Source organism: Notolabrus celidotus, chromosome 10 (genome assembly GCF_009762535.1).
Source record: "Notolabrus celidotus isolate fNotCel1 chromosome 10, fNotCel1.pri, whole genome shotgun sequence".
NCBI classification, from domain to species: domain Eukaryota; kingdom Metazoa; phylum Chordata; class Actinopteri; order Labriformes; family Labridae; genus Notolabrus; species Notolabrus celidotus.
Window position 1 is genome coordinate 4,271,948 of NC_048281.1, and position 27,075 is coordinate 4,299,022.

The 27,075-nt window shown below is 41.3% G+C and overlaps 1 protein-coding gene across 2 annotated transcripts in view; it reads right to left on the reverse strand.

Moving 5' to 3' along the window:
- Positions 1–27,075, reverse strand: part of LOC117820823 (neuropilin-2-like) — a 136,257-nt gene that overhangs the window by 68,141 nt on the left and 41,041 nt on the right. For both annotated transcript variants that reach the window (XM_034694761.1, XM_034694762.1), the window contains exons 4-7: positions 15,576–15,803; positions 10,042–10,197; positions 9,784–9,953; positions 3,647–3,802 (exon numbers count right to left, since the gene is read on the reverse strand). In XM_034694761.1, the coding sequence (XP_034550652.1) occupies positions 3,647–3,802; positions 9,784–9,953; positions 10,042–10,197; positions 15,576–15,803 (710 nt within the window). The remainder of the gene's footprint in view (positions 1–3,646; positions 3,803–9,783; positions 9,954–10,041; positions 10,198–15,575; positions 15,804–27,075) is intronic.

Below are 27,075 nucleotides of genomic sequence, written 5' to 3' on the forward strand. Positions count from 1 at the left end.
TTGCTGTGTGACATTAGCTCCGCCTCTATGGGCTGGCTCCCAGATGTTTAAAACCACCAGTGGGTGTATGTGCGTGTGCAGTTGCTGCTTTATCAAAAGTAACTCATCTGAGAAATGAGCTAACATATGCAGAACAGGGCTGAAATCACACATTTATCTACATGCATGTATTTGTGTGCAGTTTCTGTCAACATTGATACATAGTTGTGATGTGTTCAGGTGTGTGTTTGTGTGAGTGCAGAAAGTACACTATGCTCATATTTTTCTTTTCTACTATCCATGTGGATCTCATCAATTCTTGTCCTCCTTTAATGCCTCTTGCTCATAAAACACCAATTCAATAATTCTCCCATACACACACACACACACACACAAAACCAACACCGTGGCCAAGCACAGACAAGTCATTTGTTCAGGCAGCATAAACTTGCCTGTCTAAATCATGATGACTTTCTCAGGAACATATGGGGGGAGGGAGAACACATGATGGAGTGCTGAGGGAGGCAAAAGAAGAGAGATGCAGAAGAGAGCAAGAGTGGAAGGATGAGGTGGAAGGAGATGTGAGGACTGTGGACAGGGATAGGAGATTAGGTGGATGAATAGACTTTGAGGGACCTCGAGAAGAGGTACGTGAATGAAAATGTCAGGTGAGAGATTCATGGATGAATGGATAGTTTGATGTGAGTTCAAAATGTGAGGCAGACAGGACTTGGGTCACTTCTATTTTCCCCTTTGCTTTGGCAGAAAGGCTTCTTTATTGAATTAAATCAATAAATCAACATGTCTATACAGCTTTCCTGTGCATTAAAGTTAGGAAAAGTAAAATGTTACATACTTACAACTGCTCCAAAATCTGCTCTCAATTATAAAAAACATTTCCTTGAGTTATCTGGATGTAGACATGGGATTTTACACACCCAAGCCATAAATCACTCTGCCAAAAGATCTTCTAGGCTGTTGCTTTTGAGTTATTTATAATATTTAACATGAAACACACTTTTTATAAACACTAACTCACACCCCAAAAGCTGACAGAGATAGCCAACTGCAAGTGGAGGCCGTCTAAGGTATGCCATCTTAGAAGTTTAGATATTTGGTCAAATTACAATCGTTCTCTGTGTCCTTTCTCAGCTCTCTCTCCTCCTATTTCCCTCTTCATCCTCTTTTATTCTGATCTGGAGAAGTGAATGAAGTAAAGCAACTGATGGCCCAGGGCAGAACGATCAGATTGCTGCACAGACTGACCCTCCAGGGGGCCGATTCTCGCTCAAAAGACCCTTACCAGTTGGTGTGAGGTGGTGCATGTGTGTGTGTGTGTGTGTGTGTTTGGAAGACAAACGAGGGATATGCGATCAGAAGCTGTTGCTGATTTATTCAAAACCCCTCCTCCCCCTCAAACACACACACACACAAACACACACACAGAGAGAGAGTCATAATCACATGCACACCCACACACCCCTGTGTGGCTCCCTTAGCATTCAGCTCTGAGGCAGCTTTCCAGGGTTATAGGGGGAATCAAGGGGGATTATGGGTGGTGACACCAACAGCTGACCTCAAAACATCATCATTAATCTGAATGTATTGTTATTAAATCATATCCCCACGGTGTCAGCAGAGTATTGCTCTGTCTGACAACCAAACAGATGAATAAGTGCTGCAAAGTGTTTCAAAAAATGCTCCTTTGCTTGCTAGTAAACACTTTCTCTCCCCTGCTCTTTGTGGTGGTTTACACACAAGACACTAGCTGAGAAAGTACTGTAATATCCACAAGCTGATACCAATCATTCACTAACAAGTTGTAGCTATACTAAGTCTTCCTTTTTCTCTGTGTTTTACAGTCTTAGAATTAAGCAGGGTTTTTGACAGTTGCATGCAGGTACCGTGATCCTCCATTGATCACGGTACCTGCATGCAGTGAATCATATCCGCAGAGGGAGAAGAACTGGGCACAGACTGTGTGTTATCTGGGATCATTCACACCTGTATCTTACTGTTGCTATTTGTAACTGATGAAGTTAAGGTGTTAACTTAAATTGGGGAGCAGGACCACGCCTAAACAACGCCCTCAGTCACCTGACAAGCCTACTTAAACATAGCCAGCCTACTCCAATCTCTACTCCACTTAACCTTTTCCCTTATTCCCTTCTACTCAACTATTGCTGGCTTCTTCTATGCCCTTGTCTACTTCCAGGTACAACCCGGGGTCAAGATCAGCTCTAGCAGGATAACGCTGAGACGGAACCCCCATCCTGAGTCTCCTTCTGCTGGGCCACACTACGCGCAAATAATTCATTAAATGTTCAAACTTATATCCTTGTGTGGCGTGGTCCTTGCTAGTGAATATGTTAAAATGCCTAGCATATTTCTAAGTACATTACTCATATGAGCATGATGCATCTATAAGTGGCATATAATACCCATGCCATAGCTTAATGCTAACTTTATGGAACTTAATTTGAGTTTCCCTTTACGCCAATTGCAAATGTTACTGAAGTGATTGACTTCAGCCCTCACGTTTTCTCTTTCTCATCACATACAGTAAGTACAAAATAGACTAATGAAGGTCTTTTTCTGATCTATTAAAAACAGCAGTGAACACAGCACTGCAGCATACTGAATATACAATATGTGTTATTGGCTTGGAACCAGAAACAGTTTTATGTGGAGGTGCAACGTCGTCACTTAAAAACAGGATAGCACCTAGTTAAAAACATGCTGTGTACACTAGGTGCTTGTCTTCCTATCTTCCTACACATTACTTTTCCCCCCTAACTATGTTTTTGTTCTACATCTCCCAGTGTTTCATGCATCAATCACTTCTCCGTGAGATAGCTAAAACTATAAGCCTTATGGCATCTGAAGTCCACAGAGGACCTGCATGCAGATGGTAAGACTGGATCTCCCGTTTCCCTCTTACAGGCTAAAGTATTTGTACATATGCATGTCAGTGTGTGTGCATGCATTAGTGATCTTCATGGAGGAATCATGGTTTATGGCACACAGCTAGACGTGGCGTTAGACCGCAGGACAAACATATGTGACCACTATAGCACAAGTGTGATGGAAAAAAACAGCCGCAACCACTGGAACGTTCCTCTGGTTTAATTGAAGTTGCAACCATTTTAAAGACCCGTGGTAGTGTCTGCTTCATTCCTACCCAGCACTCCCAGTCTGCAGCATACTCAACGATGATTCATCATGCTTTAACGCCTCTGAGAGCAGCGGCTCGCAAAACCTGACCAAGCAGGTCGACGTTAGGCAGAAATCTGACCAGCAAGTAACAGAAACCAGATGGGATGTGAAGAGCAGACTGTGCGGTGTGAGCGTGATGTAAGGTATCACTCTGGAGCTCGGAGACGTGTGCTGTTTCTGGCTTGGTCGTAAACCCTTAAATGAAGCCAAGTGAACGGTGGTGGAATAGCTGTAATTGCAGACACCGGTTGGGTTCTGGGCTTGCGGTCAACTCTTGCTGCATATATTCCATCTCGTGCTTTTCTCGGCCCCTTCCATGTGGGTGCATGTCAAGGCATGTGTGTCACCTAAGAGCATCCAGACTTTCTCTAGCCGCCCTGATTACTTTGCGGTTGAACCCATGGCACCATGTGTGGAAGTGTGTGTGTTTCCTGCATGGGTCTGAACCTACCTTATGGTTCTTGCCATGTCTGTAGATCATCCAGTCCTCTCCATTGGTGCTGACCTCCAGCTTGAAGGTGGTGACATGGTAGGCCTTTTGGGTTTCCTTTGAAATGGCTCCTTGAGTGGCAATGCCTGTTAGCACCTTTAAAGTATGCAGGTCCACCTGTTGGTTAAGAACAGAAAGGCGATTTTAATAGAAAATAGAGCATCATCAACGTAATATTGAGGCTGATGCATCAAACAAGCAAGAAGGGATCCAAGTAACACAGTGGGACCATTATAGTTGAATTCATTTGAAAAATCTGAAACAGTAATAGCAGAATAGATATAGGGAAAACACCTGGTCTGTGTCTGATGATATGTCCAATTAAAACCCCAAACCTTGACTTATTTACCTTCCAAATTGCCCTAAAGCTAAAGCTTTTAAAACACTGGCTAAAGACTTCCATATTCACAAAAATATTCACCTAAACCAATGAGCATCCATCTCTCACCCTCATTACTCTCCTTCCCTCTCCCTCTCTCTCCTTCCTTTCCTCTCTGTGTCTCTCTCCTGGCAGATCGATAGTAATGACCCGGGGCTCATTTTAATTTCCTCCCATACAATAGCCATAATCACCTCCCTACCCTTATTGTGGATGCTACGCTACGTGTTCCGAATGCTGCTAGCCATGGAGCATTGAACATGGATCCCACTGTGTGGATGCAGACTTTACACTCCTTCATTTCGAGGTCCCTTGAGTAGATACACATTTGTTTTGCTCCACAGTGTCCGAAATGAATAAATCAAGCAGAAAAAGTAGCTCTTTAACAAATAATAGAACGAGATAAAAGGTATTGAATCTCTCAATTTGTACAGATCACTCAATAGACTTCATATTTACCATTCCTTACCAAGAACACGGCACACATTACTCTGTTCCATTTTCTAGCCCCCGGTTTACATGTCCTCTGCTACACTGTGATATTGATTGGAGACACAGGCCTTTACTTTACAAAATAAGCTTTTGTGTGGAAGAGAAAAGAGCCTCAGACAAAAAGAGGCTGCAGACAAATAAAGAGCAGCAGATGAGAAAGGGTTTATTGTAAGTTATAACATTTTTTCTCCTCCATTGGAGCTGTTGAAACCTGTAGATTAATCAGAACTTGTGTGTGTGTGAGAGAGAGAGCGAGTGTGCGTGCTGTGTGTCCCACAGGGGTAAAGTACAAAACATGGAGGGAGGTAAAATGCTGCGCTTGTTATCTGTCAGAGAGACAGGTGTTTTAGATTACTTCCAACACACACACATACACACAAAAAAACCCACAAACACACACACACACACACACACACACATGCACATGCCCCTGCACGCTTAGGGCCAGACAGAGATCCACCAAGACAACTAATCGATAGTCCGGAACTGAGGACAGGAACGAATGAGAAGAGGAAGGGTGTGGAGTAAGGGAATAAGAGCGGGAGGGAGAAAGGAGTGAAGGAGATGAAGAATAAATGAATGAGAAGAGAAAGAGAGAGGGAGAGAGACAGAGAAGGAGAGAGAAGGAGAGAGAAGGAGAGAAGGAGAATGAGAGAAAGAGAGAGAGAGGGGGAAGAGAGAGAGAGACATGCTAAGTGAGCCTTCCCAAGGCTTCTCATCAATCAAAGAGTTGTTAGAATAACGGAGCCACCAGAGCTCACATCATCAATCTGCACCACACCTCACTGGACCAGAGAAGAAACACAGAGGATAGATCAGAAGAGAGTAGAACTGTAAAGAACAGACCAGAATAGAACTGGGCAGAAGAGAAGAGAAGAGAATAAAAGGGAATAGAAATCAGATATTCCAGAATATGGAGTATCAAGAGAATACATTACACAATGAGAAATACAGTCTGCAACAAAAACAGTGATGCATAGAAAAGGAAATAAAAAGATAGAGTCAAAGATTATTTAATGTACTTCAGTTGAATTGAAGAGAACTGAGTAGAATAGAATAGCATAATCAAAGCTGATAGATTTGAGATGAACTAAGCAAAACAGAATTGTACAAAGCAAAGAAGGAAAATGATATGTTAACTTTTGTATAATTAGATATGTCATATTATATCATATCTTATTGTAAGGGGTCATATTATATCCTATGGTATCATACTATATCTTAATGTAGTGTACTGAGTCTAATCATATTGTATCCTACTGTATCTTGTGGTATGGAATTGTATTACATCATACAGTATCACATCATGTCATGTGAAATCATTTATTATCATATTGTATTGTATCTTTTCTCACTGTGTTGTGTTGAAGTGCAATGTATCCCTTCCCATTATATTCTATCTCATTGTAATTCATTGTATAGCATTGTTTATGTGCACTGTAAATAAGGATTTTTGTGGGTAGTAAATAGAATTCATACAAATTGTCTAAATTATACATAAGAAATTTAGGTCAGCAGGTGAATTGTATTATGATGGGTACATTTGATGTTTAAGAGTAAAACGTTCTACACATTAACTAAATAATATCTACCCAAAAATATTGGGTGTGCACTGAAGGGTGCGCATGCGTCATCACTTCTTCTTTTCTGAGGACAGTTTCGGTTGGCGGGACTCTCCTGTTGTGGTTTGGCATCCTGGTGGAAGGTAGGATTGATATTAGGGTTTCCACCTTCCAAGCAGAAAAATAAAGGACACCCCCGGCAGCGTGGGGCCACAAATGGCCTAATAGTGGGGTGGGGCACCAGTTGTGGTAAATCATAATAAAGACATTGTTTTAATAATGTCTTGCCTTAGCTGTTAGCTTGTTTGCTAATCACGTACTGCCTCTAATCTGTCTGTATAGCTAGGGGTGGCTGTGGCTCAGTGGGGTAGAGTCGGTTATCTATCAATCGGAAGGTTGGCGGTTGATCCCAGCTCCGGCAGTCATCATAGCAGCCTCTACTATCAGTGAGTGAATGGGTGTGAATGGGTGAATGTGACAAGTAGTGTGAAAGTGCTTTGATTGGTCAGAAAGAGTAGAAATGCACTATATAAGTACATTTACCATTTAATAACATAAAAGCACATGAGTTGTTATTACTTATTTTTAAGTTGTGAAATCTATTCAAAAAATATGAGTAGATATTACCTAAATCATTTTAGTATTTTATCAAAGTAAAATATAGGAAGTCTTCACTTTAAACATTAGGTAACATTTACACTTTTAAATAGAGTGCAAATTATTATCTAAATCTTATTGAGTAGAATCCACAGGTTGTTTTTTATAGTGTGGTATCATATCATAACATCATATTATGGAGGGAAAAAAGAGAGTGTATATGATACTGTATTTTACTCTTTAATAGAATGAGGGAATAAGGTAGAATAGTTAGAATAGATCTAAATGGAATAGAATTGAATAGTACAGGATAGAATATAACTTAAGTGAAAAGAAAGAAGAGAACAACAACATAAGCTACATCCGAGAAAGTGTCCAAAGAGAGATTTAAACCCCACACGTGGCTCTTGAGCCAACATAGCAACACACACATGCTGCGCCGCATGGGCCACACATATCTTAAAAGACACACTCACACTTATATGCACACACTAAGTTACAAGAGAGGCGAGTGCAAGAAGTAAGAAGGAGAGGCACGATGGCATTTCTGACAGCTGCTTGTCAAGACAGGAGCTTGCACACACACTCACACACACACAAGCAAAAATACACACATGCAGGGGCCGTGCTCGCTGCTAGGTGTTAACGAAGGGGAACAGCTGACAGCCTCTGTGGAACGCAGCCACCTGACCACAACATTGGTGACCAGAGAGAGATGGAGCGACAACACGAGGGAAGCAGAAACTTGATTTCAAGCCATCTGTCAGGAGGATTTTACGCCTGAACTCTGAGGTTTAATGAACGGTAACATCCAAATCAAGGGGCTGATCAGGGGCTGATGAGATGTTATGGCCAACCTGAACCCCACCATCCAAAAAAAAAGTAAATATGGAGAGTCGTTTAACTAATTCACATTAGGCATATCCTTCAATGTCAGCTCATTCTGAGATTGTTCCAGAGAGAATGAGCAGTCAGCTGCAGTGGAGGTGAGACAGGAAGGAAGCCTGATGAGACTGAGGAGACCTTGGCCTCATGCTGCCTCTTGGCCTCAGTCCCTTCCTGTGTTTGCTGGCCCACATTTTGGCCACAGTGGAGCACAGACAATCAGAACTACTGCTTCCATTCCACATCTGTGTGTGGCTGTCTGTGGCTTTGTCTTTGTTCCTGAAAAATCATAAATGAGGTGTCTGTCTGGTTCTTATCTTTTGCTGGCTCTTTTTCTGTAACCCTCCCAAAAAAGCCCATCATGATTTCTTAGAAGCCTCACATCTTGGGCTATCGAATCTGATCTCTGGAATAAAGGGTCGAGATCTAACAAGCTTTTTTTTGGGGCCCAGTTGTTTCCTAGATTTTGGTCAGGAAAATTCCAAATGAAGGATCATATAATCTTACTACTTGGTTGACTAAAAACATGTCTAAATTACATAAAACATTCATAATTTAGAAAAGGGTATTAGAAAGTATAGCAGAACCTGCAGCCAGTCTTTGCAAGCCACTGTACAAGAAGTTCACACCCAACCAGATAATGTGCTGTTTACAGAAGGCGTCTCTCTGCAGAATGCCTCCCAGGCTGGTTTGAATCCATTTCTGGCTGAGCTTGTGTATGAACCTCACACCGCCTTTCCCCTCTCACCCAGACAGCCTCATAACTCAGCCTCGGCACAGGGATGGCACAAAGTTGGCACTGTGATAGAATACAGGAAACAATGCCTTACCCAGGCATGTAGCTGTTAAACCTTGATATCACTACACCTCCCACTTGCTCGCTCTCACTCACTCTCTCTCCCACACATATACACATTCACTGCCACAAATATAGCTGTGGTAGAGTTATTATGTGTGACTTGTCAACACAAGAAAAGGGATGCTATAAAAATAAGGATGCAGGCTGCTTTTAGGGGAGGCAGAGTAAACTTCAGCGAGAAGTGGATATTTCTTTAAGATTAGGATTTTGGATTTGTGCTGTATTTCAATGAAAATGGAAAATTTCCATTCAAAGAAGCCTTTGACTTTTTGATATATTTACACAATCTTGTCACCTAGAAACCCGTTTTAAACATTACTTAATTATTCCCTTATTATTTCTTGATATAATAGAAAAGTATAGCCTGAATTTCCCTGTTTTCCATATGAATGTATGATTTTGGTAAATTGGCTATAAATATACTGTGTCTTACGCTTCAAGTGATTCTTTTTTTTAGCATTTAACCATTTCCATGGACTATCCTAGTTGTAGACATAGAATTGTATCATCACTACAAGCAGATATTGAAATTTTAAAGTGGATATTTTGGCAGCCAGCCTAGCATTTTCATTGCAAATGTTTTGGCTTCTGCTAATCTCTATTTACAGATTATGTCCAATCTGTACTGGGGGGGGGGTCTGGATTTCAGCCCATGAAGTGATCTGATGTATGTTTCTAGTCCATTTGCAGTCCAAATAGTATTGACCAATGATGTATCAGCAGGCTTTGGTGTGTTCAGGAAAATCAGTCTGTGTGGAGAGCAAAAGCAGGCAGGAAACACACCACTGTGATGGACCCTGACTCCTATCTGACAACGATTTATTTACCTCTCTTAACAGATATCTTTATACACTGAGACCTGCTTGAAATGAATGAACTGATGCTACTCTGTGGGATATAATAGACCAGAAATGACTATGGTGACGCTGCAGATGTAAAACACTGCATAGAAAAGGAAGTCTTGGCTGGAAGTCGATGAACCGTTACTGGAACGACTGAAAAGTTGGCATCTGTTCCCGGAGATACTTTTGCATATCCTTGTCTATAACAGGATGTGTGCTGATGGGTTCCAAGATTGTGCTTTTGCAAATATATTTGTATGTTGTGTTATTTCAGAGGAATGGGGCTGATTTAATTAACATTTGGAGCAGTGGATGTGTCTTAGATAAATATCAAACAATGATGCCAGCATATGCAAGGGACACTATGCACATTGCTCCCGTATCAGTTGGGCTGTCGGGCCCTCCATAGTGGAACAACTCCATTCATCTTGGATTTTCTCCAGCTGAAGTTTTATAAACTAAAGTTAGGAACAGACTGGTACCTGTATGTACTCCCTGTTGCTGTCTTTATTTGGCGTCCATCCGTTGTCGTTGTAATTGAGTCGAGCCTGCCGGGGCAGCCAGTGCTCATCATAGAAACTTGACGAGGCCGTGATCTGGTCGTCTGTGATCTTTCCCGACTCCATACCAAAAGGATTACTGCAGTGGAACGCTACAAGAGAGGAGTACGAGAAAGGAAGATATAAACACCAGTATTCTTTCACATTTTTAACTTTCCAAATAAAAGAACTCACACTTACTTTCACTGACTTCCTTGTGTGTCATGTTGTACCGTGCTGAGAAACCATCTTTTGCAACAGCCATGTCAGTGTGGAAAGACAGAGCGAGAATCCCTGTAGATGATTGGATCTCTGGAGGAAACCTGGTCCCACAGTATCGACCAATCAGAGGACCCACTGTAGATTAGAGAGGGAGAAGCATTGGATTAATCATCAGTCTGTTAAATTCCTGACTGGCACTCATATGTCATATTTTACAGCTTGTTTTAACTGACCTATGATACAGTGCTCTACCTGTCTATGTTACTATGATCTCACTCATCCAGGTGTCAAAATGTTACATTGAGTTTTCATTCTTTTACAAATCCCTTTATCCCATAATCCTTGCATTTGTTGCTCTCTATCCCTTTGTTAGTTCCTTTGTATTTTTCCACTCATCCATATCTCCGACTCCCTCCTCCGCTGACAGCTGCTCATCACTCCACCCTCTCATGTCATCACCTTTCTAACCTCCATTTATCCACTCTATCCCTGCTGGTGGGATGGTTTTTACAGTGTATACTGTACATTCATAATGTGTCTGTGTGTAAATCCAAAGACCTAAGTGATTCTTCCTCTGTCTTCTTCTCTGAGTCCACAACTTGTACATGTCAACACAAACAGATGAGTGTGATTAAAGAGCCCTAGGGTGTGTAAGTGTGTGTGTGGACGGCTCGGTGCACTGATCGTAGACTCGTGCTGCTCCTCCCTGACTCCTCTCTTACACTAACAGTTACACACATGAGGAGGCTTGTGGAGGGAGAAGACGAGAAAATAGCCGAGAATCGATCAGTGGTATTGATTTTTTTCTTCCCTTCTGGAACGGGTGGATGTTTGAAATAGGGCTCTAGAGCAAATAACAGTAATAACTCTTTACTTGATGGTGGTGAGAAAAAAAAAGGAATAGAAGAGAAGAGGAAAAACTAACATCCTCTGAAAGAATAGCTAAGAATTGAAACGGTCTCATTTCTCTCTCGGACTGTGTTTCTGAATTTAATTGCATTTTTGCCCTTATTTGATAGGACAGCTGAAGAGAGACAGGAAAAGTGGGAAGCAGAGACATGCAGCAAATGATCGAGGCCAGGAGTCAAACCTGTGATTGCTGCGACAAGGGCTATAGCCGCATGCCTAAGCCACAAGGTCAACTGCACCCCCACAGATTTTTCTTTGTTTTTGTTGACTTTAGGCCCATTTAACACTGGTCTGACCTCTGCAAACATGTGTTGTAACCAAGCAGCAACCTCCGGGCTCTGAATATGAAGCCCATGCTGAAGTGTTATAAACTGCAATTCATCGAGAATCCTCTTGAGGCTGGCTGCAGAAACACCAGAAACCACATACACACCCATTCAAAAGAGACGATCTTTACAGCAGAAATAAACATGTTTACATGTGGTTGGCTCAAACTCCGCCCCATTACGTCACACTATGCCTGGTTGAGTTCTGCAATTCCAATACAAGCGTGCTGGACACGGCCCTGGTGGTGAGGCTTTCAGCAGTGTGACTGCCCCCTGGTGGCTGGCTGCAGTATACGTAGGTCAAAAAATCTGTCTCCCCCATTCATTTGAATGGGGGAGCAGTCAAACTTTAAAAAATAAATACACGTTGTATGAACGTTTCTCACATCCGTATGCTGTGGTGATATGTAGTTAGTATTTGACTGTTTTGTGTCCAAGTCCTCTTTTTTCTGAAAAGTTTCTTTTTTGTTAGTTATTAGAGTTTTAAAAAACGGGGTTTTACTTCCGGGTTTCCTTTGATTCACAGCCATAGAGGGAAACTTCAAAGGACACACAGCGTCTTGTGACGTTATGCTGTAGGGCGGAGCTTATTACAGTGGCTTCACAGGCTCTGGCTGCACAATGGTGGCGCCCAGGAGAGGGATTTTTTGGCTTCAGAACCGTACAACGGGAAGAGGCGGAGCAACGCTGTCCATTTTTATTTACAGTCTATGTTTCAATATGGCTCCTGCCGACGATTGGCTTCAAATCAGCGGTCAGGAACAGATGGGTGACGTTACGGATACTGCGTCCATTATTTATACAGTCTATGGTGGTAACACACAGACACACTGCTCCATAACCTCTATCTGTACCTTAATAATTTGGTGTATGTGCATAAGTGACTTTAATGCAAGCAGCAACCACAGCTGTTAAAAAATGAAGCCCATGCAGAATTGCAGTTGGGGCTACAGTTTGGCCTACTGGTCAAATCATGTGCCCCATGTACAGAGGCTGTAGTCCTTGGAGTGGGCGGTCCAGGTTCAAATCAAACCAGTGGCCCTGAATCCAGTTTTTTAACCCCTTAGTCTTAACCCCTCGATAACGGCATGAAAGGCCAAAAAATAAAGAGAAATAAATACGTTTCTCAAGCGTCCACTTAAGACTGGCTGCAGCAAAGGGGGTGAATCTTTCATAACTCATATTCATTCATTCATATTACGGGGTGTATGTGGTTTGACAGGTGGGCTGTTGCAGTTATTAGCCAAGTGGTAAGGCTACAGTCCCAACTCCAACTCGACTGTTCCTCGAGTCGCCTGAATTGGTTTGGAAGCAGTATTTCCAATACGACCACCACCATTGAGTCTCTTAAATAAGATCTATATATGTGACTGTGTAGGATTGAGAGTGTGTATTATTCCCTCTTTGCTCAGTTCCATTTGTTGCACTCACTGTAATCGAGTTAGCGCTCACTTCTCCGGTTGTTTATCCTCCGTATCTGTACCGCCCTTCCTTTGAATAAATACATTTTTAGTCCTGTCTCCTTCAACCTCTCCTCTCTCTTACCGACACCTTTGAACCTTAAAAGAAACATACATGGTCATTGTTTTTGCCTCTGGGTCTTTTCTTCATCCTCCCTTCCTGCTCAGGACTCACCACTCCTGCAGAGTGAATCCAAGTCCTTCACCTCTGAAGCTCATCCTGCACAGTTCCTTCCCTTTCAACCTCCTCCCACTTCATTTCACCTTCCTTCCCTTTCTTTCATCCTGGTATCTTTCTTGTAGTCTCTGCCCATCACTTAGAGCAGAAGCCTTTCATTCTTTCTTTCTCTTAAATACTTATTTTTCTTTAAAGCCATCTTAATTTCATTCTTTGCTTATAGTTGAAGAGGGAATGTCCCAACACAAAAAGAAAGAAAAATGTCAGATATGTTAGAACCCCATATCTACCAACCTGCCTGCCTTTTTCTTGCCTACCTATGGGCGACCCAAGTCTTCTTCAAGGCTTAGGCGTACTTGTTTCACCTTTTTACCCTCTACCTCTCTTTACCGTATTGATCTGAATATGAGACAGGCTGTTTTTCATCAAAATACATCTGAGAAAAGTGGGATCTTCTTATGTTTCGGGTTTAGTAATCAAAAGTCAATATTTGTTACAACAGACCAACACTTCTCTGTACCCCTCATGACTGATGCTAGCTGTCACTCACCGCTACAAGGCAATGGGAATGAAAGATGTGACATGGTGAACAAAGATGCTCAAAAGTAGAAGAGGTTTGTGGCCGAGTTTTTGACGCTTTTTTTTTTCGGGAAACAATTCTAAAAGCAGCAGAGACGTTAAACAACGTTATGAGATTAGGGACACATGGAGGCAGAGGAGGCATAGAGCTACGAGGGAGGAGAGCTGGTATAAGAAGACAGAGGTTTATTGAGAGGAGATAGAAGCCGTGTCTCTCCTCTCTCATCATGGACAACGTGAGATCTCTGGATAATAAGATGGACGAGCTAACAGGACTAGCCAGGAGTCAGACGGAGTTTCATGAGTGTAGCATGGTGTGCTTCACAGAAGCGTGGCTGCATCAGGATATTCCTGATCACAACGTCTCCATTTACGGCTTCCAGACTGTCGGGGCAGACCGGGATAGCAGCGAGAGCGCTGTGGGCCTCCGACCATATTATCTGCACAGGGAGATCTCACATGTCATACTGGTAGCTGTTTACATCCCCCCTCTGCCAACCAGACTACGGCGCCCAACGCTCTCAACGCTGCCATAGCCAGACTCCAGACAGACCACCAGAGGGCCCTCTTCCTGATCTCCAGGGACTGTATTTATTTTCTACATAGCTTATTCTGTCTTCTGTACATACTTTTATTATCATTATTTCATTGTATTTGTATTTATATCTTATTAATTGCTTCCTTCAATTAATATTATTTGATATTCTTACTTATTGTGTAAGGAGGAGCAACTTTAATGACTAAATTTCCTCCCGGGATACATAAAGTATTACTGATTTTGATTCTGATAATTAAAATACTGATACCATAAGTGCTTCAGTTACACACAGATCAGGATCAGGATCACACTGTATCCCATTTAAATGTTGTTGTTGATTTTAAAATACATTCAATGTGTTTGTTTTATCATATTGCCAATCCAAATAGTTTTCTTTACAAGAAAATAAAAAGTCATTTTCTCAGAATTAGTCTTGAAAAGAGGGGGTCGTCCTTTTTTCAAGTAAATACTGTACTCAATAGATATTTTTAAAGTGGCCAAACCAAGCTTTAACCCTCTCTCGTTTCTATTCAAACTCCTGAAAAGAAAGTGTCAAGGCTTCTTGTTTTTTTTCTCTACTCTCCTTCTATTTGCCCTTTTTCTTTTCAGCATCTCTGACCATCTTGACTTCTCTCCTCAGGCTACGTTCATTTTTACAGCACAGTTACTAATAAAAAAGAAAAGCACCTCTTTTTTGCTCCTCATCGCCTCGAATCCAGCCAAGCACTGCTGAGTAATTTCTGAGGACTAAGCAACTGGCACACATCTAGTAGTCAACCTCTTAAGTGTGGAAAACTACAGAAAGCATCACCAAACAACTGAAATGAAACACTAAAGAAGATATACTATTCCAAAACGAACCTCCCTTCCTGTTTCCAGCCCCTCTCGCTGAACTCTTTTCAAATCAACTCATTTCTCTCTCCTCCCAGTCATCTTCCTGAGGGCACGCCAGAGGTCTCCTGACCTTCATTTATTCATCCCAACATCTTCTTCCTTTGTTCCAGTCTTCCCAGCAGTGGAGGACTTCTCTCTGCCCTTCCACTGCTCATCTTTTCTTTCTACGTTTTCCAGCCCTTTAAACTGGATCCAAGGTCTTTGTGCCTTAGATTCATCCTTCCAAGCTTTTCCAGTCCTCCTAGCAGCTAGACCAGAAATATCCTAACCCTCTACGGTTCCTCCTCTCACCTCCCCTCTTTTCTCCCTCCTCTCAGCTACTCCTTTTTTATTTTCCCCTTGAAAACTTGTTGTTTCTCCACATTGAGTGCCAGCATCCTGCCTGTAAGCTCAGCTTTCATCTACCAACGCATTGCTACTAAAATAGTTGCTGCTCCACCTCAGTCAATAATGATGTAGGCAGGGCAGAAAGCACAATATTTTAACTATGCTCAGAGTATTGATTCATGAAGAGGCTGAATGATTGTTCCACATCTTTGTCAGGATCATCATTATCAACACTTAATCAAAAATTCATCATCTCTGATTACTATGAGGGAAAGAAACACATCCATTCAGTCGTGTCTCACCTCCTGGGAGCCCGTCCCACACTTCCAGCCAGTCGTACTTGCAGTCCCCCTCACTCCCTGGAAGGGGGTCGTTCTCCAGGTCAAACGTGAGGAAGGTGAGGGTGACATCCATGCTGGGGGGCACGATGATGATGAAGGAGCACTCCAGGTTGTGGGGGTACTTGTCGGGGAAACCAGGGGACTCAATAAGACCTGTGGGACTGGTGAAGTTACGGGAACAGTCTGAGCCTGTGAGGGAAGAAAGAGAGATGAAATGCATATTAAGAGATGCATTAACATGGAAAGAGAATCATATAACAGTTTGACATTGGTGGAGTGTGACCTCTTAAGAATGTGACCTCATCTAAGAAATATAAAAACCTCTATCTACAAAAAATTCAAAGGGTGTAGACTGGATTAAACTTCAACCCAGGAATAATACTATTCAGTACAGACACTCAGAAGTGATATTCAAGAAAAGGGTGCTTTCAAACTCACAGCAAACTAAGCAGTTCCTCATTCAGCTTCAGCAGATAAAAGTCTGTCTGTGAGATTAACTCTGACTTCACTTTGAATGCTTAAAAGTGACATATCATGCCAAATTGACTTTTTAATGGTTCTCTACCTGAAATATGTGTCCCTGGCATGTCTACAAACCCCCCGAGAATAAAAAAAAAACAATCTGCCCCTGTTCTGATTTCTCCACCTTTCTGTAAATGTGTGTGAAACGAGCCGTTTCAGACTTCAGTGTTTTTGTTACGTAACAACAATATCCGGTCTGTCACGGAGTCAGAGCTCGGAGCTTGTTCAGCCCATAGACTGTATAAAATACAACTCAACCCCTCCTCTGTTTTTCATTACCTGCACACACGTGTGCTAACAATGAGCTTAGGAGGGAGGCATGCTAGTTGTAGGCTGTCTTAATAAACACAAAGGTCTGTTTTACTCCCCACGTCTGCAGATTTGAAGATTTAGTGGATGATTTTTATTTTCCATGGAAAAGTGCTAGCGCTAGTTAGCATAGCTACATGTCGTAGCTGTAGCTGTAGCTGTGTACCAAGACACACGTCTACATACTGAAAAGAAACACTACATTTGTGACCAATCCTTCAGAAAGGTCCTGCTGCCTTTCTGGCAGAGGTCGGTTTTACTCCCCACGTCTGCAGATTTGAAGATCTAGTGGATGATTTTTACTTATCATGGATAAGTGCTAGCGCTAGATAGCATAGCCACATAGCTACATGTCCGTAGCTGTGTACCAAGACACACGTCAACATACTGATAAATAAAACAACAAGAAACACTAAATCTGTGACCAATCCTTCAGAAAGGTCCTGCTGCAGGCGCCTCTCCGTCAGGATCAGATTCTGGATCAGATTCAGAGGGTTGAAGTAACGTGATCTCTGAGCAGCCGTGTATATTCAGCCAACATGTAAACATTAGATCAACGTGCTGGAGAGCCGAGGGTACATCCACTTCCTGAGGGGGCGTGGTCAGAGACAAAACAGACTGTTCTGAGGAGGACTGAAAAGAGTGATTTTCAGGCAGACCAAAATCTGATTTCAAAGTGTTTTTTTGAGCATAAACTTTAAAGACATGTTTTGGGGACCTCTTAGACCAATATATATTGATGAAAAAAGCGTGATATGTCACCTTTAAAATACAGGAAATGTAACTAAACCTGAAAAGAACTTAAGACAAGGGTGGAATTACTTGAAATTAAAAATTCTGACTTTAATCTCAGAATTCAGATTTTTTTTTCTAAGAATTCTGACTTTTTTTTAAGAAAAATGATAATAATAAAAAATCAATTTCACCTTAATTTTTTTTTTTTCAGTGGCCCTAATCATCCTCCGTAAAACAGAACATGAAGGTATGAAAGTGAAAATATTTGTGAGATCTACACAAAATAAGAGTGAGCCAGACATTGTTGACAGTATCATGGCCGGCTGGTCAAACAGTTATGAGAAGCTCTAGTTATTATCATAAAAGCAAACACACAGGCTCGTACACAGACACTCACGCACACACACACAGTGATCAGGGGGGTAATCTGGGGCTCTTCATTTCTGAACAGCAGTAATACCCTCTCTATTAATACCTTCACACACACAACCATGAGTTATACAGTGGATATGCTCAAAGCAACTGGACTATTATTCCAGTCAAACCAGCCATGTATGACCAAACACCCAGACAGACGCACACACACGCATATACACACGCGCGCGCTGTCTAAGCCTCTTATGGTAACCCATTTCCCTCCAGTCTGTTTGGGTGTCTGCTATTGTGCTCGCGTGCTTGCATGAGCAAATGAGAACAAAGTGAGTGTCGTGCATTGAGAGTGTGTGTTTATCCTGGCATGCAAAGTGCGTTTGAAAATACGTGTGCATATATTAAAGTTACATGTACAGTTGTGATTGTGAGAAACTGGCTACATCAAACACACTTGAGCCCAAATTTCTTTTATCCCTGGTATGTTTATTTTATACTCCAAATGAGCATTACATCAACATACTGTAAATGTTGGTGTAGAGGACACACTTTTAATACCTTTTTTTTCATTTAAAAAGGGGAGCTGATTTCTATGCACTAGTGCAGCCAATCTAACAGTATATAAAGCAGGGAGGTGTTTTATTTTACTTAATTGGGGTGATGTTTAACCCAGTAGATGGCGCTCAAACAAACAAGTAATAGCTGCATTGCGTAAAGGATGTTGGATAAATAGCAATGCAAGTCTATCGGTGCCACTTTTGGACGTGTTTCAACAAGACAGTGGTACACTTCTAAGTAAAAAACCTCTGGGAAGTGCTGGTTGGATTGAAAACACTCCTCCCTTTAAGACTACAAGTGATCAGCGGAGGGAGGTAGTGCAAGTCTCTGCAAATTGGTCCTGGGCCGTGGATCCATCTGTACCTCACAAGTATCAGCGCCACCATAGGCTGAGCACAACTACCGTTCTGGTATCAGGAAGGGTAGCAAATCTGATGGGGCTCAAAATAGCTACTCATCTGCATAGAAAGTACATTGTTGAAGGCAATGGAAATCTTCACGCCTCCTGCCTTCAAGCCTCCAAAAACAGACTGCATCTTATATACTTGTGAGGTTTATATTCCAGATTCGTGTACATGTACAACTTCAATACTTACGTATGTGCAATCACACTGTACTGTGCACTTTCATCTTTTATTGTCACTGTTTTTACAAACGTTTGACTGCTGGTGCACCTTGTGTTGTTTTTCTTGTTCCTTTGCTGCTGTTTGCTGTGTATTATTGGATTTTAATCTTTTTGTCTTCCATGCAAATGTGTTTGGCTCTCACTGCTGTTGATAATGACCATTGTTCAACAACTAAAAGTATTAGTTTTGTAAAAATCTCCATGGAAACTAGGATTTTACACCAGGATGCAGTGTTAATTTTGTCACTAACTCACACCGGGGGTAAAAATCATCAATGAAGATGAGACAGATGCATGGAGGTGAGGAGAGCTGGTTCATAAAGCAAGCTAAGACTCAGATAATAACTCAGCCTGTCACAGGAATGAATCACTTTTATCTTTAAAGATTAGACGCACAGCGGGGGAAACATGGATTCTTAATGTCCGATAGTTGGCCACTAAAGTTTTTGTCTCGTCATTGTCTCGTCAACAAAAGAGTTTTTATTAACAGGGAAGCACTTTAGCTCCTCATAGTCTTGTTTTCGTCATGAAAAAATGAGTCGTTGACGAACATTTATCTTCATAATTTCGTTAACGAAATGAACACTGCCAGGATGAGTATAGAGGAAGTCAGTTGGTGGACTGAAAGATGCTTCTTTACTTTGTCTTTTTTCTTTCTCTCCTACTTTTCTCTAAAATTAGCCCAAGCTTACTCAAAGCATTCCTGATACAGCTTGTCAGCAGTACGATTTGATTGATTTATGCCGACTGTGTTACAAATTAGCTTTGACACATGACTGAAATTAAAACAGGCTCAATTCCCCTTTCCAGTTCTTCTGCTGATCTAAAAAAGCCTCGAAAACATCTTTTTTCCACAGCAACATCTATTTTAAGTGTCTTACAGATTGCCCGTTTGTTTTTCTGTCCCACTTTCCAGCCTGATTTGCTTGTTATTGTGACCTTCTCCCTCATGCCCTGACCTCAGATGCAACCAACACACACACACATACTGACACACACTGTCTCTCACGGGGTTCCCCTTGCGTCTGGCCCCCCTGCAGAGTCAGTCACTGGATCGCGCCAGTCTGCGTGACTATGAGCATGTGTGTGTGCGTGCGACTGTGTGTAGCGTGAACGCCTGACCAGTTCTGTTGCCGGCAGCGATTTTATTCCATTCTCATTACTTCATGTTCATGAACAGCGCAAAAACACTTCTGCCCTCCTTTCTCCTGTCTCTCCTTTTCAGGACTGTCCCTTCTCGCACTGTCTCACCCAGTCAACACCTTGTCCTCTCCTCCGCTCCTCAAACACCCTCAAATACTAAGAATACATGTATTCATATATCTGAGCTTTGTTTGAAACCTAGAGTGCTCTGTATGTAATCTATGTCCATCTGTCTGTTTTCTAGGACTTCTCTTTTGTCCCGCTCAACTTCAACCTCATTCATTTCTCCTTCCTTTTCTCTCCTTTTCTTCTCTTGTCTTTCTTCAGCCCTCCTCCCCTGCTGTTCTTTCTTTACCATCTTCCCATACATCTTTTCATCCTCCACACTTCTATTATTGCTAATTCCCTCCTACTGTCTCATTTCCTATTCTTTTCTCTTCACTTCCCATCTGTCTGAATCGAGCAAGTTCAAAAGAAACACGTGTTTCACTATGGGGTAAGGTTAGGAGAAGTGTATGAGTAAGTGTGTGTGTGCGTGTGTGTGTGTGTGTGAATGAGTGTTGCTGGGTAGATCTTGCGCTGGTGTTTATGGCTCACTGGTCTGGTAGACGGGGCATGGTCTGTCAGTGTGTGTCTGTGTGTGTGTGTGTGTGTGTGTGTGTGTGTGTGTGTGTGTGTGTGTGTAGTACACTCGCCTGCAGAAACCTACTTTTATTCTTATTGTCTTATATACCAGTCAGTTAATAGTCCCTTCTCACCACACTCACTGTATCAGACACAAACATTAGTTCACATGCAGATGACACTTGGGATACACACACTTGGGTTTCTGCAGGCTAGCGAACCACACAAACACACACACACACACACACACACACACACACACACACACACACACACACACACACACACACACACACACACACACAATACAAAGCTTAGAAGTTCCAGCAAAAGTGAAGCCTGGTTTGTTTCTGAATTTCAGCCACTGTCACTGAATCCCAGCAGGGATCTCACTCTTTAGTACACTCTCTATTGAATCAATTTAGCACTGACAGATGAGATCAAACTCCAACAAGACAATTACCACTTTAGCTTTCCAAATACAATTTGCTAAAGGCTCCAAACAACTATTATTATGATTTAATAGAGGGAACATTTACTGCTCCTCTTACACGTTTGACAGAATTGAGGCAACTTGGAACACTTTCTTTCTGCTGTGACTCTAAACCCTCCTTTAGTTGCACATTTTTTAAATGTAGGAAAATCTTTCCCTGAAATTAAACAAAACTCAGTAACACTTTACAATAATAGAACAGTTTTTTTAGCGAAATAATGCTTAATTGATTTTGAAGCAATGCATGACTCATGATGGATTTCTGTTTGAGTTAATTATTAATATCTTAATGATCCTGTCACTATGACTTCATGTAATGACAACGTGTTTAATACATCAAGTATGGTAATAAACAGTTACTTCATACATCAGTTCAAATATGACCAAATTTGCTGGACATACAAGGTTTTTTTTAGGATAATTGCACATGAACAGCCTCTCAGGCTGAATTTTTAAAACGTCATATTTCTGAGAACAAACTGAATGATTTGTGTGTATATATATATACACATATATATAACCAGTATACAAACACACAAATATACACACACATACATATATATATATATACAGTATGTGTGTGTGTTTATATACTGTATATAAGATAAGATAAGATATATCTAAGATAAGATATACTTTCTTTTGTTACAGCAGCTTACAACACGGGACAGGGGAATACAACAATGTACTAACATAGTTAAAAAATATAATAACACTAATAATAGCAATGACAAGGGTTAAATAAAATTAGATAAAATAAAATGAAATAAAGTAAAAATGAAATAAAATATGGCAACTATTACAGATATATACACACTATGTACACTTCTATCTGATAAATAGATAAGGTAAGTTATTGCACGATAAAAATTGCACCAGGTTATTTAAAAACAAACATACACAGTATGAAGAACAGTGCGATTCAGATGGATACAGTAGTTATTTGTGAATGTGCCAAGTCACATAGTCACTTCCATGTAGTGTAATGAAAGCTGAGAACAGATGATCAATGTATATATATATATATGTATATATACACACACCATTCAGTTTCTGAGAGGCTGTTCAGTTTTTTTTCAATATAAATGTCAATTGTAACCCGCCATGAGTGAAATAACCCCTTTCTGGCCTAAAAACAAAAATGTAAATCTCCTGTGAGGAACTTTCGGGTGATTTAATTTGATCTGTTTGCGGGTTATGTCCTTTTCATATTAATCATATTTACAAACTTTTATCTTAAAGTTGCTTTGAGGAGCTTTCTATTGATTTTGGCACCTATTGTAGGCAATGATGTACATCTTCTACTTCTTGAAAATGTAAAAAAGGAATGCTTCTTCATCATGCTGTAAATCATCTTGTCTGACACCTACCCCTTCATAGTTGTTTCAGTTCAGGGATTAAAAATCACAGTATATCATTTGAGTTTGTAGGTCAGAAACAGGCATCAGTATTGATCTCCATCTGTTTCACAACTCCTCACAGTGGAGCTTTAAATCTCTACATGCAACATACAATGAATCTATGGCCTGGAAAAAGGCTGTGTTAGCAGAGTGCTGGTAACCATACCTTACTACATTTCAATGAAGATGAAGGGTGCATGTTCAGAAACCATTATTTTGTTAATACAGGTTTGGGTTTGTTGTTAGGGAAAACCTGGCTCTGCTGTTTGTTACATTAGTTCTTCCAAAGAGAACCTATCGCTTCACTGGGTCTGATCTTTAACCACTCTCCTCAATGAAAGCCAGAGAAGGGGCAGGACCAGCGATGTGATTGGTCTGACCGTGCAGTAAACTGACTTGATGGGAAGTCGGACAAAGGGAAAGAGGAAGTGCCTACAGGCGTTTGGTAGAATGTAAACAACAGCACTTACTGGAAGGATTGTCACGAAAGCTTCCCCATCACGCCGCCTGAGGAGTGTGTTGTGTGCACTTATATGTGTGTGTAAACTTGTTACGTATAAGAATCTGTTCACACAGTTGCACCAATGGGACTCACTTCACATTTGGGTCAAAAGCATGTTCCCGCAAGGTACACACAAAAATGTAGGGGATAAGATTTGGTTTTAGGTAATGGCAGTGTGTGTTTTTGTGCATCTGTGTGTGTAAAATGAGTAACTGTTTGTGTGCAGACATGCAAGCTGCCCTGCATTGGTGAGTAGCCCTCCTGTCGGCATCAGTGTGGCATCAATGTGTGTGTGTGTGTCTGGTGAGTTCTAGGTCACAATAACAGCTGGGGGCACACTGCCTAGACAGTGAGTTTTGATTGGCCACTCCATTCGGCGCCTGTTTTCTATTGGCTGGAATTTTACTACAGTACCCATAGTAACAGAGTTGTAAACACAAACAAGTGTGGCATGTGTTTTTGTTTTGATTTTGTTATTTGTGTTGTTGTAAGTTTTTGTTTTCTTACAGGGCTTTGGTTTGCATGTGTGTTACTTACATGCATGCATGAACCTTTTGTTCCTGTTAACATACTGTATGAAGCAATGCAGGATCCAGCTTTCACTACAGTTCACAGATGTGTTACAGTAAGTTCTGCAAAATGTGACTGCAGAAACAAAACACATGCACGATTTGTGGTTCAGGTTAATCTTTCATATGACAGATATATTTTTTCCGTTAGGCCTGTGTGTCATTTCCAGACTGATTAGACTGTTAATCTTTGACGGGTCAGTTTAAGGTATAATTAGGACACCCAGAGAGTGGGGGACAATCTCCTCCAATACACACGCAAACAATCACACACACAAACCTCATTACTCTAAATACCCCAGTAACAGGGAGGGGTTGTGGCAGAGACCCCCCCCCCCCCCCCCCCCCCCCCCCAACCCCCATAAATATTCAGTCAAGGGGTTGAAGGAATCAAGAGGCAAAACCATGATTACCCCCTAGCAACGTGGCACAGTGACAAAGTGTGGAAGGCTCCTTCTTTTAGAATTTAAATATTTAAGCAGAAGATTGCAATAATTGTTACAGGGCAGATTGATTTCCTACCTCCCACATATACCCCTTAATTTCAGTCAGTATTGTGTGTTTTGAATCCAAATAGTCTTTTGAAGACTTAGAAACAATGATCAAATCAAACGTTCAGGGGGATGAAAAGCCAAAAACAAAGACCTGTAATGATGCAATACAAATGACAACACCTCAAGAAGTAGCGCTGTGCTTGAAACCTCTTCACTACAAGCTCCTTTATCCTTGTTTTTATCCCCATTTAGCAGTGAGAGACTTTACTCAGGGCTTTATGTGCTCGCAAGTACAGACTGTGGACTTACATAAAAGAAAGCGAAGGAGAGAAGAGAAGATACTTTTTGTCACTAGTGTTCAGGGGAAGCAAAGATAGAAACATATTTAGACAGTCTGCCTCAAGGTACACAGTATGTATAACACACAAATAAACACACCCTGACACACACACAAATTTTAGTCACCCACACAACCAGACGTTCAGTTGCACCTTCCAGGATAACAAGATCTTGTTAGCAGTATGGCAACAGCTTGAATCTTCCAAATGGTGCCATCATTACTGCCAGAGAAGGCTGATCCCAAATACACACAAATACACATTCACACTCACACACCAAAGAGAAACCTGAAGAAAGTCTGTATGCAGTTCTACGCTGTAATCAATCAGAACAGCAGGATTCTTTCTCTTCATGTTTGCAGCGGGTAAACTGGGTAAGATTCACTCTGAAGAGAGACTGCCCAAGCAAAAATAATGACAGCATCTGTTGTTTCAGCAAATGACCTAAAACAACATTTGTTCACATTCAAATGAAAAATCCTTGGAGTAGATCGGCTCACAGAACATGCTGACTTAAACATGGGAGACGGCTGTTTCCATATCTATCCCAATAGTCAGCATGAGTTTCTTCAAACTATCACCACTATGTTTAAGTGACTCAAGTCAAGGGGCTGTTGTTTTCACCATGTTGTCATTGAAAAGCTAGTCTTTAAAACCAACATTTTTTTCTTTCCTTAACTAATTACTGTACTTAACCAAGTCCTAAAAACATTCAAGTCATTGGCAGAGCCAGACTTTTTGACTGTGGTGACCAAACTGGAGCAGTGACCTTTTGTAGGGGTGGCCAGGTGTGATACAAGAGGGGCTTACCCCAGACCCAAGACGGTTATCTCCACTAAACACATCTACTGAATCCAGAATCTAATAAATGTTATATTCCTGTACATATATTTTAATTTGATAAGGTAACTCTACAGAGTGGCAACCTTTAAATCTACTGAACTTCATTCTGAAAGGACTCAAAAAGAAGATGTTTGTCCAAAGTCTCCATTTAAACTACTGAGAACATGGTTTGAAATGCTAAAAAGCTACATCAGCTATAAGTGCCACCTTTGACAAGCCAAAGAGATAATCGTGATTTAGGATTTCAGGGTGGCCAATCAGATCTCAGGGATTGCCATGGTCATTACTGGCCGCCTCTGGCTGTACCACTGAATGAAGTCAGTTATTTATTGACTATGTAACCCTTATTTATTTTTATTTTTTTGCCAGGTTAGTTCCATTCAGATCAGAGATCTCTTTTCCAAGGGAAACCTGGCCAAGTATGCTAGCAATACAAAGTTTCAACAATAGAACAGTCTCATATAACAGACTGATATGGTAGGAATTTTGTGCCTTAACCAGATCAAACCTTACCCATAGCATTACCACATCATTAAACAGATTTGTTTGAAACGATGAGTTTTACAGATTTGGGAATACACAGCCAAATGATGTGCCCCTGCCAATGGAGGAACAATGCCAGTGGGCTAATTAGATTAAGATCGTTATCAGGAGAAATATGTCGTTTTTCAACTCCAACATTTGTTATTTTTTAATTATGAATTTTGTTTAACAGAGTGAATGCCAATTTGGGTCAGACAAATGAACTACCCTTGGATTGAAAAAAACAACTCAAAAGCAGGAAATTCAAGAACTGTTTTGACTAGTTGAAATAAAAATTGAAATGAAAAATGAAACCTTTTACAAAATAAAATAAATTGTTGGCAAAATATTCACTATGAAACTGAAATAATCCTAATTACTGCTCCACTTGCAAAAAATTAAGCATAGAGTAAAATACAGTCAAGACAGGGAATATAAGCTGTGCTGATAATGTTTGATGATTGGTGGTTATTCTTCTTTTTTCCATAAATCCCCAAAAAGTTTGTTGAATTACAAATCTTGCTCTCCCTTGTATGTCTGTCCTTCTCTCCCCAGGGTGCTGGGGTGTGAACACTGACACCCTTGTTGTTTTTAAGTCCATCAGGTGGACTGTGTCAAGAGCACAGAAGAAATCCCAACAGGCTGGTGTCAGTAAGCGAGAAACAGCGCACGTGTTGTGTTAGTAACCTCAGCCCTCTGTATGTGCGTGTGTGTGTGTGTTTGTGCGTGTGTTTGTGTGTGTGCGAGTCTCAGGGGAACAGGGCTCAGGACTCAATTAAGCAGGCATGTGTGGAATGCTTTCAGGGGGAACAGGACAAGATGGCTGTGGGGCCGACACTATGCGCCCCTCTGTCTCACTCGCCCTTGATCTCAATTGGTCCCGCTTTGGCTGACCCATGGCAGCGTGAAGGGGAGCCATGTCAGGCACACACACTTATACACACACACATAAAGTGCCATGAAGGGGAGCGATGTCTCGCCTGGACAGTCTAAAGGGCTCTCAAGGGTCCTGTGCTGTGTCTCATGTCCCTGACTCACAGTCTCCAGTGACAGCAGGGAGATGAAGCAGGCTTGATCACCTAATGAAGCATGTTGAGTCCTCGATGAGGAGCTTGTAATAAAGCTCCTAATAGCCCATTTATAAAGGTGCAATCCCTCACATATCTTGTTCCCCTTTATTAAGTCTGTCCATGCATGAGGGTCATAGACTTGGGTCATGTGTTTCCTCTGAGTCTAAGGTTCTCAAATACAGGCTCTGGGGAGTGTGTCACCTTATCCCATAGAGGAAATGTTTCCATTGCATACAACAATGTCACTTAATGAGGCATGAGAGTCCAGAGGGTTGAAGGTGGTGACCCATTAAGACAAAAATTCCAAATATTTTTTCTGCATGTATTTTTGAATCTCTTTATCCT